The following is a 14,429-nucleotide window of genomic DNA, read 5'->3' as shown; positions in this document are numbered from 1 at the left end:
CAGGGCCAAGCCTGTGATCAGAGCCGAGGGGGCAGGGGCGGAGCAGCGATTAGAGGGAGCTGGGGGTCCCTTGCCCAGGCCTAAAGCTTCGGCCAGAGGCTTTAGGCCTGGGCAGGGCCCAGCCAGTGATTGGTGTGAACTACAGAGGAAACACCTTTTCTGACTGCTCATTGGTTAAGCTTCCTGTATGCCACTGGTAATATTCTTAGTAACTTGGGTAGTAAGAATCCAAAAATGTGACCTAGGGTTTTTCCACCACACTTCTGGAGAAAAAAATGAAGGTCTGCTGCTGGAGGGCTAAGAAATGTCATATCCTGCTCTAGCCAGTTTGGATCAGTGGATAATGCCTCGGCCTGCCGATCGCAGGGTCTAGGTTCAATTCTGATCAAGGGCATGTACCTAGGTTGCAGGCTCCTCCCTGGACGGGGCCCAGGTCAGGGCTCATGCAGGAGGCAACCAATCAAAGTGTTCCTCTCACTTTGATGTTTCTCTCTGTCTTTCCTTTTCTCTTCCACATTCTCTAAAAGTCAATGGAAACATATCCTCAGGTGAGGATAAAAAAAAAAAAAAAGAAAGAAAGAAATGTCATATCCTATGAAAGACACATCTTGAAAATGCCTAAAGAAAGTTGTCATTTTTTCATGGTGAAGGGACTGGAGTCCGTGTTGATGAAAACACCTTGGTGGCTGTGGTGACTGGCAGTGGCTGCAGCAGCAGGGTGATGGGGCTGGTGCCTTCCCCTGATCAGCCAGGTCACCTCCCACAAAGGGAGGCCAGACTGTGGCTTAGGCCCGCTCCTTGTAGGGAGCGTGCCTAAGCCGTCAGTAGGACATCCCCTGAGGGCTCCCAGTATGTGAGAGGGGGCAGGTTGGGTTGAGGGACCCCCCACCCCCAGTGCATGAATTTCGTGCACCGGGTTCCTAGTAAATTATAAGCTGGTGATTTAAATCAGTGAGAGAATTTCATTTAGGGATGAGATTACCTGGTCCAAAAGTAAGCTGATATTCACATGTTTGGAAAATAAAAGAAATAAAGATTTTGTGACCAAATAACCTGAAAAGCTCAGCTATGCTGGAGGATAATTTACTCCCTGTGGGACTGGGTCATAGATGTGCTCATCACAGACACATCTGTCAATGGGACAATGTTTTATTATCAAACATGGTTTCCCCACCCATCACCCTGCTTCTTAAAATACCTCATTTAGTTTAGTGCTCTTCAGCACCAGTATCATTTTTGATGGTACAAGTTAGACCTACTCAAAGGTAGCATTTCCCCAGAAGAGGACATGTTAAGTTAAATTGGGGCCAGAATGAGCAATCTCCACTCATTACCTAGTTCCTGGTCTGATGGCTCGATGTTATAGCCATAGCCAATGAATGTCCGGACAGCTTCGCGAAGGCTGTCCCTGTTTGACTTCTTGGTACGTTCATCCAGTAATGCATATGGCACCAGGCGGGGATTTCTTTTGTTCTTCAAATCCTAGGCAAGGCCAGGGAAAAAAAGTTTGGAGAAAATACATTCTGTCTTTACAAATAGCTTGTCCCATTTACACATTCCCAGCAACAGTCCCTTCTTCCTTGTGAGTCTACTACCTCTTCTCCCAGTGCTGGGATATTTAGCAATGCACATATTCACTATTTCTCTTCAGACTTAAATGAGTATAAATGGAAAAAATTTACTTATGTTCAAAGCTAGCATTAAAGAAACACTTTTTAAATAATGCCAGGCTAGGAGTAAAATGAAGTGTCATGAAAGAGTTGGAAACCTCCATTCTCAAGGCAAGGCAGATGGGGATTTATGTAACTACCCCCCATGGAACAATCATGCTATCATTTAAACTGTTAGAACCTCCTCACAACAGCCTCTTAACAGAGAAACATCTGTGTTCATAGAGGAACATCAGAAAAGGTGGCAGAACCATAGTGGGTCCATTTCATTGCAGAGGCACACATTCGTATCAGAGTCTGCCTCAGTTCCTTAGGGAGGACTAAGAAGATAATTGCAGTGATAAGTCATTATAAATAAATATGCTGCCTGACATGCTCTTTGAGCCCTCTAATTCCCTCCCTACCATGGTTCCTTTTGTAGTGGTCTTCTTGCTTCTACATATGTGTAGGTTCAGAGACTCAGATATGAATGAAAACGAGTACACACAGCTATCCCTGAACTTCCCTGACTCTAATCCTGGTATTTACCAAGAGGAAGGAAGCATTTCAAGACGAGAGTGTGCCAGATGGTTTGGAGCTGAAATCTGGCTCTAAACTCTTCCTAATTCCTTGCTGCACTCTGGCTCTTAGGCTGCATCCTGCTCAAGCTAAGAACTCTGGCTGCCCAGGAATCTTGGCCTGATGAATTGAAGTAAGGGGGGCACAGGATTCTGGGAAGGCTGGTTTGCCCCTCTCCTGTGTTAGTATCCCCTCCTTTTCACTCTCAGTGGTAGATACGTGAGACCATTCTAGAAATACTGCTGAGCTGTGATGTTGATTTGTGAGAGCCTTGGAGAATGGCATGAAAGCTCAATTCTCCACAAGGCATGCAGCAAGACAGGGAGGGGATGAAGGCAGATGCAGCCAGTGGGCACACACACACAAGGGCAACACAATCACAAGTGAACCAGACTAATAAAAGAAAGTAAGGCTGTCCTTCTACAAAATTGGAATTGTGCTGGGAGTTAATATCACTGTGATGATTATGAAGACTGTCCAGGCCCAAGATTCTGTAAATAATGAATGAGCTGAGGCAGGGAGGACAGAATGCAAGGGAAATGGCCATTTTCCAATCTAACTCCCACCAAAATAATGGCATGTTGATGGAGGATCACATCTCCTAACTTTCCCAGCAGGCCTGACCCAGCACTTCTCACCTGTTGAATGCCATAGGTCCATCCTTGTTTTATTCTGTCTTTTGCCCAGACATTATGTGCATTTTCTGCAAGCTTATCCACTAAGATTTCCTGAGAAGGTAATAGCTTCACATCAGACAAATCCAAAGGGGCTGGTTTATAGCCATTAGACATGATGTAGCTATAAGTAAACAGAAAAAAAATACTTTGAACAGATCTGTATGACTCCCCCATTCCAGATTTTAGATCAATAGCACACGGTAAGAAAACTCTGAAAACAGGGCTCCAGTCACAGCCTCTATCCTGTGGCAGAAAGGATAGCTCAATTCTATTTCAAGTCAATAGATGAAGCCCCTCATCTATTTTAGTTAGTGTGTGTCACAGACTCAAAGGAGACTGCTGAAGAAAGTGGATGGTCAGTGCAAATCCATCCTTATTTGTAATGAAACACTTATTGCCCTACAAATAATGGGCACAGTTAGCATGCTGTAACACCACCAGGAGCTCTTCCATCCTACTTTAAAACACAAAAGGTTCTAACCATATCAGCAAGGACAGGACCTTGAGCCAATGATTTCTTATAAATCAGCAGAGAATGATTGTTCAGTCTTGGAAAGTTAAACCTTTACTTTGGGGATTAAAAAAATCATGGCACTAGAGAATCTTTGATCTTGAAGTGACCTTAGTGGTTAGGTGTCTGGTCCAGGAGTCACAGCCTCAAATGTCTTTACTTTAAAGGTGATGTGAAGATGAGAAAAAGCAGTATGAGTCCAGGTAGATGCATGTGTGAATGCAGAGGACAGGGTGCACTATAGAGTGACTCTCAGAGGAGCAGATGATCATGGCCACCTGAGAATGTGAGTCCAGAGGTACCCATGGCTTCAGGGTCAATGAATGCCTAGACCAGGGCCAGAACCTAAAGGTGATGACTTGTAGACCAAGGCTCACACTACCCAGGAACCTCTAATCAGGGTGAGATTCAGGGTCTATTGTAGGCATAAGATACTGCCCCTCCTCCACCTTTTCAGGATGCCTGATCATGAGCTAGCCAATATGCATTGATTGCTGGACACTGACTCCAGCAGCCTGGGCCAGCAGACTGCCTCTCCCACTGCTGCCTCTTAGATGTGCTGCTCTCAGGCTCTGAGAGAGGAGCTTGGGAGTTTAACAGGGAAGAAGGGGAAGAGAAGCATTTGATTAATTCTGGCAATGCTCTGGCTCCATAACTAATTATGACACCTGTGATAATTTGTGAGCATCCAAGTCTGGCATATGAGGGAGGGTATGCGAGCAAGCCAGTGGATGTGCCCCTGAGCATGTATCTGAATGTGTGAGCCCATGTGACTCTGAATGTGCAGGAGAGAGGAAGAGTAGGGCACATCCAGAGTTAGGGGCCAAATTAAATCTTGGCAGAGACACCCATTTTCACAAAGAATTTAGAAGGCTGGTCCAATGTGAGAGCAGTGGATCTTTGCTGTGGCTACCAACCATTTTCAGGGTCCTGTGCCAACTGCTATTTATAGACCAAAGGCAACACATCCAGCCGAGAGTGCTGCATCTCTTGGCTCAAAACTAACAATAGTAGTGTAGATCTGGGCAGAAGGAACAGAAAAAGGGAAAGGCTGGAAACACTTGTACTTTCGCAGGCTCCTGTCTGGGGGTTTCTGTGCAGCCTGAGGAACTGGAGGAGCCACCCTGACCTGGTACTAGCAGTACCCGGGGCTGTCATCGGTCTTCGTGCATGGGCCTCCCATCCTCCCAGTTTGAAAACCAGACTGAAGCATTGAAGTCTTGGACCATTAAAAGCAATCACCTACTTTTTGGACAGTTTGACCTTCTTGAGATCCTCTTCAGCAGCTGGGTTAACATGAGCGATGTGACACCCCAAGGCCAGGAGGGTTCTGTGATGAAACAGCGGGAAAGATTAGGCTTAGCTGCAAATATAGGGCAGCCAGGACCCTGTCCCAAATCCCAGTTGATAAAAGCAGACAACTTTTAGTCATTTAGACCAGTGGCTTACCAAAGCTTTTCTGTAAAGGGCGATAGTAAATGTTTAGGCTTTGTGGGTCATGTGTCTGTTACTCAACTCTGCCAGTCTAGAGCATGAAAGCAGCCATGGACAATAGGCAAACCAATGAACTTCGCTTTGTTACAATAAAAATTTATTTATAAAAATTGGTGGCCAGTCAGATTGGCCCATGGGCCATAGTTTGCCAACTCCAGATTTAGATAATAGTAAGCATAAGAATATTAAAAAAGTTGGTTCAGCCAAAAACCGGTTTGGCTCAGTGGATAGAGCGTCAGCCTGTGGACTGAAGGGTCCCGGGTTCGATTCCGGTCAAGGGCGTGTACTTTGGTTGCGGGCACATCCCCAGTGGGGGGTGTGCAGGAGGCAGCTGATCGATGTTTCTCTCTCATCAATGTTTCTAACTCTCTATCCCTCTCCCTTCCTCTCTGTAAAAAATCAATAAAATATATTTAAAAAAATATATATTTAAAAAAAGTTGGTTCATAATCCCATTTTGAGACATTTTTGAGTTTACAAATTTGAATTAGAATTGTATCCTGCTTCTCTGATTCCAGGGAACAGATAGGATCATAATGGCAATTCTGGAGTCAGCGAGTATTGACTGAGCACTCCCCGTGCAGGGCCTTGATCTGCACTAGCCACTGTGAGGTACCAGAGCTGCACCCTCAGGAAGCCTCAGGGTGACTGAAGACATCACACATATGAGCCCCTGGCAAGGCACGATGACCCAGCATTGTTACGCCAACAAACCACAGTGTTAAAATGTTTTCCCCTGACAACTACAGAACAGAAATACAATACACAGAGAACAGGTAACAAGCACCAAAAGAAATTCAAGTTGGGAGATACCAACTTGGGCTAAAAAATATAAAGTCTGAATTAGGCTTTTAATCATGGGTGGGATCACAGATAAGCTAAAAGTGGTTTTTAAATTGAATTTTAGTGAATTAAACCATGTTTTCTCATTGGTTTTTAGAAACACCTTATCTTGTTTTCTTGATTTAACCTAACTACAAAAAGCAGTTGGTCCTTTGATTGTTTTTTTCCCCCCTACATTTTTCCTCTCTCTGGCAAATAGCAAATGGCCTCTAAAGAAATATATATATGCTAAATAACAATGGTGGATGTGTCATTCACTCTGCTAAATCCTTTTGTGGCATGAATAATCACCCTCTAATTTATCAGAATGGGTCATGTTTTCCAGGCAAAAGACATGTCTTTGAAATTTAGTTGTATGGCATTAAGTCATCCACTCACTGTTTAGTCTAAATTCAATTCCACTGAACACTCACTTTAAGGTTTCAGTTGACATTTGCAGGTTATAATTCTTCTCAGTTTCAGGAAGCTTTGAAAACTCCACAAGGCAGGGGTGTTGCCTTTTATTGTCATCCCGTATCTAGGTGACAACATAAAGAATATAATTTAAGTTCGACAGCTGGCACTGCCTTGGAAAACAGAAAAGGACACAGTGTCAAACATGGCCCAGGTAATCTCTATCGGGCAAGGCAAAGACAGCTATTTGCTAGTAGGCAAATAGATGATCTTCTCTCTAGTAAATGATTCAGTCCCCAAGCTGCCAGTGGCTTGTGCTCTGTGCATTTGTTTCTAGCCAGGTATCTGCATTCAGAACATACTTTTCCAGAGAAGCAATTTTACACATGGTAGCCATACTCCTGCCTGGCCAAATTCATGGAACTGCAATGCTACTGAACAGCAGCATTCTTCAGATCATGAAGGACTACAGAAGCTGGACCAGTGCTGTCCAATAGTAATACAAGGTCAGCCACAAAGGTGCACCACACAGGTGATTTCAGATTTTCTAGTAGCCATATTAGAAAAGGAGAAAGAAACAGGTGAAATTAATATGAATGATGTATTTAACCCAATATGTCCATTATATTGCCATTTTAAAAGTAATTAATATGAGATAATTTATCAGATATTTTATATTATTTTTCATAGTAAGTCTTCAAAATCTGGCATTTGTTATACTTACAGTGCATCTCAATTCAGACCAGTCACATTTCAAGTGCCCAGTAGCAACGTATGGCCTATGGCTACTGATTTAGTTAATGAATTACTTTATTCATTCAACAAATATTTGTTGAGTGTCTACTATGTGGTAGGTAATGAGCTAGACACTAGGAATTCAGTGATGAGCTGGGATAGCCCTAGCCCCATGAGTAGATACAGTCTAATGGGGCAGGATGCAATAAAATAATCCTATATAATAAAAAGCTAATATGCAAATATACCAAACGGTGGAACAACCGAACAACTGAACAACCAGTTGCTATGACATGCACTGACCGCCAGGGGGTATGCGGGGAACATGGTGGGCATCGGCCGTGGTGGAATGGTGCAGGTGAGTGGGGGCATCAGACCAAGGTGAGGCACTGGTCGCTGTGATCGGGGCAAGCCTCTGGTGGTTACTAAAAATTCTTTGCTCCTGCCCAGTGCTTGCACCTGTTGCTGGCACTGGCCCCACTTGTACCCGCTGCTGGCTCCTGGTGCTGGCCCCGATCGCTTGGTGCTATCAGCGGGTGCGAGCAGCAACTGCCAGCCCTGATCACCCCTCAGGGCTTCTCCACCTCCCCCTGCTCCTGAGGAGAAATTGGGGCAGCAGCCGCCACTTGCATTCACCGATGGTGCTGGCCCCAATCGCTCGGCGCTGTCAGTGGGTGCTAGCAGGGCCGGCACCGTCAGCATCAGCATGTGGGAGTGGCGGTGGCAGGAGCAGGGCTGCTGGCAAACAAGGTACTGGGGGCCATGGTGGGAGGGCCCAGGCGGGGTTGCGGAGAATGGGCCGAGACCCGTCCCTGTGACCACTGCAGCCTCGCGGCCCACAGTTCTTTTCAAGGTACGTGAGTTCATGCACTGGGCCCCTAGTAATAAAAATAAAGGTAAAGTTGCAATTGTGCATAGTTCTCTACACGAGAGGTTTGTGGTGTTATAAGAGCATACAGCAGAGAGGTGGTTAGAGTCAAGGAGAATATTTCATGGTAGCTATACCAACATACGTGCTAGAGTGCAGGACCCCTCACAGTAACTAAGGTGAACCATGCATAATTTGAGACTGTCAGGGTCACAGGAAGCTTCAGAACTCACCTATTCTAGTACTTCTGCCTCAGACATGACCTTACAAATCACAGAACAAAATCAATTTTCAGCCTCAGTGAAAAAAGCTTTCTCGTGAAAGAGGTTCCTTAACCTCCTCTGAGTGTCCATTAATCTAAGTGATACGTCCGAAAACCATGTTAAACAAATTCTGATTCAAGACAATGAATCAGCTACTTTTTATCACCCATGCAGAGAGGACAACTTTCCTAAAGGAAAGGGAGATGACAGGGCTCTCAAAGGGGTGCTGAGAATGGACCTCACTCCCTATTCCCTGATAAAGGAAACCATCACTTGGTAGTAAAAAGGGAAATAGGTTCCTGGTTTTGTCTGTGCAGAGCTGGCCTTCCCAGCACTCCTGACAATACTAAACCAATGACCAAACAAGCCTGCTGCCGAACACAGCAGCAGCTAGACAGGTGGTAGTCAGGAGTGAGTTTTAGCATATGAGGCTCCCTTCCTCATTCAAGTCTTTGGAGAACCCTTCCAGGAAACAAGGCAATCCAACCATCCACCTCGGCCTGGCCACTGGAAGCCGTACCTTGCCAAAAGTCCAGCCAAGCTCTATTTTGTTCATTCCCCAAAGCTCGTGGATATTTTCAGCCAGTCTGTCTCGGATCTTCTCTAGGTGAGGTGGCAAAACCACCTAAAAGGAAAAGGAACAAGCATGAAGTCAGAACTACAAGAGCCAACTGTATTAAATCTACCATAATATCTCTATGGATCAGGTGTTCTAGTTGACTTCCTACATGTAACCCAGGATTCTTTCCTCTCTTGGCTTCCTCTCTGCCTGTCTCCTCTCAGTCTTCTTTGCGTTTTCTTCACCTGTGAATGCTTCCCTGGGCCATATATCCCCTCTCTCTATGCTTTCTCCCTGGGAGATCTCACCTCCCCGTAATGGGTACTCCCAAGTAAGTACATCTCCAGTCACAGTCTCTCCTGAAGTTCAGACCCATTGTTACAACTGCCTACAGGATTTTCCCACCAAAGTGAACTCAATATGTTATTCAAAGATAAATTCATTATCTTTCCTTTTAAACCTTTTTCTCTTCCTGTTTCCCCCCCCCCCCCCCCCCCCCGCACACACACACACACTTTTTGTTAAAGGGCCTCACCATTGCTTTAAGCCTGGAAGTCATCTTAGTGTCTTCCCTCTTGGCATTATCTGTTCCTCCACCCACCTCCCCTGCCCAATCAGTCATAAAATATGTCAAGTTTATTCACTAAGCATATTTCTGAAGGGTTCTCTCCTCTACATCACTCCACCTCATTATTTTCTCCTTGGACCACTATAAGGGCCTCATGATGGGTCATTCCCATCAATCTATACTCCATACTCTGGCCAGAGTGATGAGTCTATAAAAACAAAACCACATTAAAGCACATTCTTCCTGCATGTCTCCAAGTGTTCCTTGGCACTCCTAAGATGTAGACTAGATGTCTTAACTAAGTGTGTTTCTTTAGTTCTCTCATCACGGTCCTCCCAAACACATTCTTTCCAAACTTCTTAAAATTCTTCCAAAAGGTCGCACTGTTCCACAGTTTGGTGCCCTTGCATATGCAACCTTTACCTTATACTCTTCATGATACACAAATGACAAAGACTCTTTCCTTGACCAAACTCTAGACAGGTGCTTCTGAGCCCTTTTTTTGACTAGGCTCTGTCCTTGGCCTTGCCCTCAAGACCCTAGTTTTAGAATCATGCTAAATCAGTTTAATGAGAATCTACTACTCTTGTTATCTGATCACCTTCCATATCTGATCAAATTTCCTCATCCCCCACCATTTCCCAGGTGGCAGATCACTCCCGCCTGCCTTCAGCTAGAATCCTAGTAGATCAGGTTGGCAAGAATCCATCCAACCTCTGATATTTCCTCTTAGTAACTGACCATCATTGACCACCCCAGGCCCTACCCCTCAACCTGCTCCTTGGCTTTAATCCCCATTTGTTCTCGCTGTATTCAGAATTGACCCAGCTCTGTGCTGGAGTTCCTTTCCCCTTATTGCAATAGACTCGAAGTAAAATTTGTTTTTACCACTTTAACTGCTGTCCAGCTCTGGTTTTAAGACAAACACCCTCAATATTTATCCTTCTGAATTTAGCTCAAATGTCACCACCTTTGGGAAGTCTTCCACAATTACCTTCAGGGAGAGTTTCTCTGTGTTTTCCTGAAACTTTGCTTGTCTCTCCACTGAAATTACAAACTGTGGGCCCCGCCCAAGTAGTTTCTCTTTGCCCCCCATTTTAGTTTTAGTTTACTAGTACAATAATAAAACAAATTAAAACTGTATTTGGATTTTACTGGTTAACTAAGATAATCTTTTTAAACTAAGTGCTCCTTTAACTGATTATAGTCTGGAAGTAGATTTGCACATCGGAGGAACCACATGCTTCGGTAAAAGAAGAAAATGTGGAAAGAGGCCTCCACATATAACCCAGATCACAATGTCAGTGACCTCAGCTGGTGACTACCTAGGACGGAGTAACACTGGCTTTATAACTGCCTCCTAGAGGTCTGGGGACTGGGTTGCTCAGAGCTGGGCTCCTTTCTCTTCAGGGGCTGTAGGTGGTTCAAGCACTGGGCACTGTTCCTGTGTAACCACAGGGCTCTAGTTAGCGATACTTAATCGGCATATTGGTTAATGTGCCCCAGGGAGAATGGAGTTGACTATGTGTGAGTACCTTGTATTTAACTTCTTTGACAATAATTTCACAGGATGGTAGATTCTAATAAATGACAAGGTTTCCTTCGAGGTAGTAATTTGTACCTTTCCAACGAGGGCTTCCTTATTATTTTATTTCCCAGTCACATTTCCCTAGACCCAGGGTCCATACCAATTCACCTTTGGGTCCTGACAGTACCTTTCTGGCTTGTGGATCTACCTCTGTTCTTTGATTTCCAAATGCTCAATTCTGCATGTTTAGAAACTGTTCTCACTCTTTGGTCAAGCCCTCTTCTCCTCCTTCATCAAAACTTCCCCTCACTTTTAAAATATCTTTTAGAGGCCCCATTTGTTCCAATAAGCCTTTTCTGAGTAACACACACTGATCTGGTAATTTAGTAAGAAGGGCAGCACAGAGAAGCAGGAGTCATGCTCCTGTTCATGTTCTTCCCCAACTTGGGCACTAGTAGCCTTGTGTACACAGAAAAGCTAATTGGGTTCTTTGGTCCTCAAACTTCTTGTCTAGAATAGCCAGGAACCAGAACCAGATGATGGAGTCCTAATATCACCCTGACTCACAGACTCCATAGTTTCCCATCTACTAGTACATTCTCAACTCCAACTACTGTACTAGGTGCTGTACTAGGCTCTGTGAAGCAGGTGAAGAAATGCTACAGTTTCTGTTCTATGGGACCTCACAATTATGAGCTACAGGACATGAGAGGGAAACTCATGAGCATGTGCACACACTTGAATGTAACAGGGTCATACGAATTATATGAAAAAATGTGAGCTTGAGACCTTCTACACACCAAAAGAGCTTTATGCCTCCAGACCATTAACCCAAGCACCTCAAAAAACAAATTCCCTTTTCATGTATTTTCTCTAATGTCTAGAATAATGATTTGAGTAGCACTGGTTTATAGGAAATACTGAAAGCTGTTTATGCCCTTTATCATAACATGTGAACCCGTCTTTCTCAAAATATAGACCTTCGAAGGGGAAAACTGTCCATTTATCAGCACTTTTAAAGCCCTTCTCTCTATTCCATTTCTTTCTGTTTTATTTCCAACTATTTTCCTATATACTTCTCTTCTTCCCAGCATTCAGCCACATGGGAGTACTAGTACTCATTACCACCTGTCCCTAGTTGAGTTTTTACTTCTAGTCCCTTACTTATCCCATTCCTGTGACTTCACCCCTGGACACCCATCCCCATTTAAGCTTATTGAGGGCCCTGATTGAATTCTATCCTCTTTACACAGACTCTGAAACCATTCTTGCTGAAAGGCTATCTAGCATTTCCTTGTGCATACTCTTAATTTTGCAGTTAATACATTTAGACTTTAAAAAGTAACACATTCACTTTTTAGTTCTTCAACTTGGTTGTGAATTCCCACAGAATACCAAAAACAGTTCTGCCTATGTATCACAGAGCCTAGCACAGTGCCTTGTGAGTAGCAAGTGCCTAACTTGTCCATTAGTTGAGAAATCCTTAAAGAGCTCAATCTACGCCTATGGTGGAAACATGAAGAATAGCAATGGTTCACACACATTCTATGACAATTCTATAGATAACAGAGAAAGAATGATGTAGCCCTATTACTTCATCCTCGTGGGTTACCTCCTGTTGTCAGATTGAACCTACCTGACTGGTGTCTATGGGGCATGGGGTGAAAGAAGCCTGGGAGAGGAACTGGGTGATTCCCAACAGATCTCTAATGCCATCAGTGTCACGTTTATATTCTTTGACAGGCTCCAGTCTCATCTTTTCTTTGGGAAGCAAGGCTTCATAGCAAGGGGCATAGCCAGAGGGAGGCAGAAACTTAAATTCCCCATGACGTCCACCCATCAGGAAACGTACTCTGTGTCATTTGGAAAGACCAAGAAGAGAGAGGTTAAAAAATATCCCAGTCCAAATATGCACAAATTCAAGATCAGTTTCCCCTACACCCAAGTTATTTTGTGGGAACTGACTGGATTCAGACTCAGCACAGCAAACATCCTAAAGTGTGAAACAAAAGCAGTGGACAGAGGACTGAGTGTGGTCCTTAGTTGACCATGTCAGCCACGTTCTTAAAAGTTAGTTTGGCCCTAACCGGTTTGGCTCAGTGGAAAGAGCGTCGGCCTGCGGACTGAAGGGTCCCGGGTTCGATTCCGGTCAAGGGCATGTACCTTGGTTGCGGGCACATCCCCAGTGGGAGGTGTGCAGGAGGCAGCTGATCGATGTTTCTCTCTCATTGATGTTTCTAACTCTCTATCCCTCTCCCTTCCTCTCTGTAAAATATCAATAAAATATATTTTTTAAAAAAGTTAGTTTGACTGTTAATATCACTAGAGTAAAAAAATATATACTCTAGTAGATAAATCATTACTACACACATTATCACTAGAGTATTAAAAAGAGTAACAGGGATGATGATATTATTCTCTAAAAATAAGATTGGAATCAGTGCATGAGAACTTTAAGTCTTTTAATCTGAGGGAGATTAGTCACAAGTCAATGAAAGGAAGGATGATATAAGTATCTGAGGAAAATAGGAAATTCTTATTTTTATATGAAGGCAAAGGATTTAGTAGCACCAGAGTATTAAATACAAATGGTATACATGCCAGGCGGCATTAATAGAAATGATACACTGCAGGGGCTGCAGTTCTCCAAAGCAACCATATGAGGGCGACTCTGAGGAAACATCTTCAGGTGGCCACCGCCAGAGAGGCCAAATGGGAACAAAGCGTTTGCTTATTAGAGTCCTAGTGCTTTTCTTAGGGGCACAACCACCCTGCTGGTCTCCAAGCCAGATTCCCTGGCTCCCTTCACCGGTGCCTGGAGGGACCTCCAAAGGAAGGAGAAAGGACAGTTGGGGGCTCATAGTAATGGCAGGCACTAATTACCATGCGCTGAAGTCTTTTTCAATATTTTAATTCAGCATTCTGGCTGAATTTCAGCCCCAGATCTATAGGTTAGGTCAGCATTAGGGTTAGACCCCAAGAAGGAGAGGATGAAAGTGAACCTTTTCAAAATGATATTCACATGCTCCTAAGTTAGCAACTAGAAATACAGCTTTTCCAAGTCAACTGCAATCATGTTAAATTGATGGGGAAATGTGACTGAAGTTTTAAGTAATGAAAACATGGTAAGGTATGCAGCCCTTCAGGGTCAACAATAATTTCACACGGGAGAAATCAATCCATACACATAGCATCTGCACATAACGCTCACCCCCTCCCCTTAACCACCATTTACTGAGCTCCTGGGATTTTTGCAGTGTTCTCCACACTAAGGATTTAGCACTGAACAAAGCACAGAGTAGGCATCCAACTAGACAAACAGGTCTAATTTCTTATTGGGAGACATCTAGTGAGGGAATAAAGAGGGAGACAAAATAAGCTGGGGAAGAGGGTTGCTCCTAGATTGGAGTCAAGGAAGGCATCTCTGAGGAGGAGATATATAAGTTAACCCTTAGGATGAAGGGGAAGCTAATGAGCTCAAAATCTGAAGGAATAGCATTCCAGGCAGAAAAAAACATATGCAAAGGCCCCGAGGTAGACAGAGCTTGGGTAGAGGTGGTATGGTGAGAACATGGTGCGCCCGAGGGGCAGAAGATGAGGTGGGAGATGGCAGGGCTAGATCAGGCAGGGTCTGTGAGCCATGAGAAGGAGTTGAGATTTTCTTCCAGGTGGGAAACTTCTGAGTGATTTTAAGAAAAGATAAAAATTTTCAAGTTGCTCTATGTAGACAGGCCTGGGGAACAATTTGGAGGCAATTGCAGG

At 44.1% G+C, this 14,429-nt stretch overlaps 1 protein-coding gene across 3 annotated transcripts in view; it reads right to left on the bottom strand.

Annotated features, from left to right (window-relative positions):
* The window catches only part of RYR3 (ryanodine receptor 3), a 547,436-nt gene that overhangs the window by 210,505 nt on the left and 322,502 nt on the right, over positions 1–14,429 (bottom strand). For all 3 annotated transcript variants that reach the window (XM_080659255.1, XM_080659256.1, XM_080659257.1), the window contains exons 20-25: positions 12,304–12,520; positions 8,533–8,637; positions 6,167–6,270; positions 4,663–4,746; positions 2,867–3,026; positions 1,335–1,482 (exon numbers count right to left, since the gene is read on the bottom strand). In XM_080659255.1, coding sequence (XP_080515381.1) covers positions 1,335–1,482; positions 2,867–3,026; positions 4,663–4,746; positions 6,167–6,270; positions 8,533–8,637; positions 12,304–12,520 — 818 coding nt within the window. The remainder of the gene's footprint in view (positions 1–1,334; positions 1,483–2,866; positions 3,027–4,662; positions 4,747–6,166; positions 6,271–8,532; positions 8,638–12,303; positions 12,521–14,429) is intronic.

This window comes from Plecotus auritus (genome assembly GCF_963455305.1).
Source record: "Plecotus auritus genome assembly, chromosome: 1".
Lineage (NCBI taxonomy): Eukaryota > Metazoa > Chordata > Mammalia > Chiroptera > Vespertilionidae > Plecotus > Plecotus auritus.
This window is presented reverse-complemented; position numbering and strand designations above follow the sequence as displayed.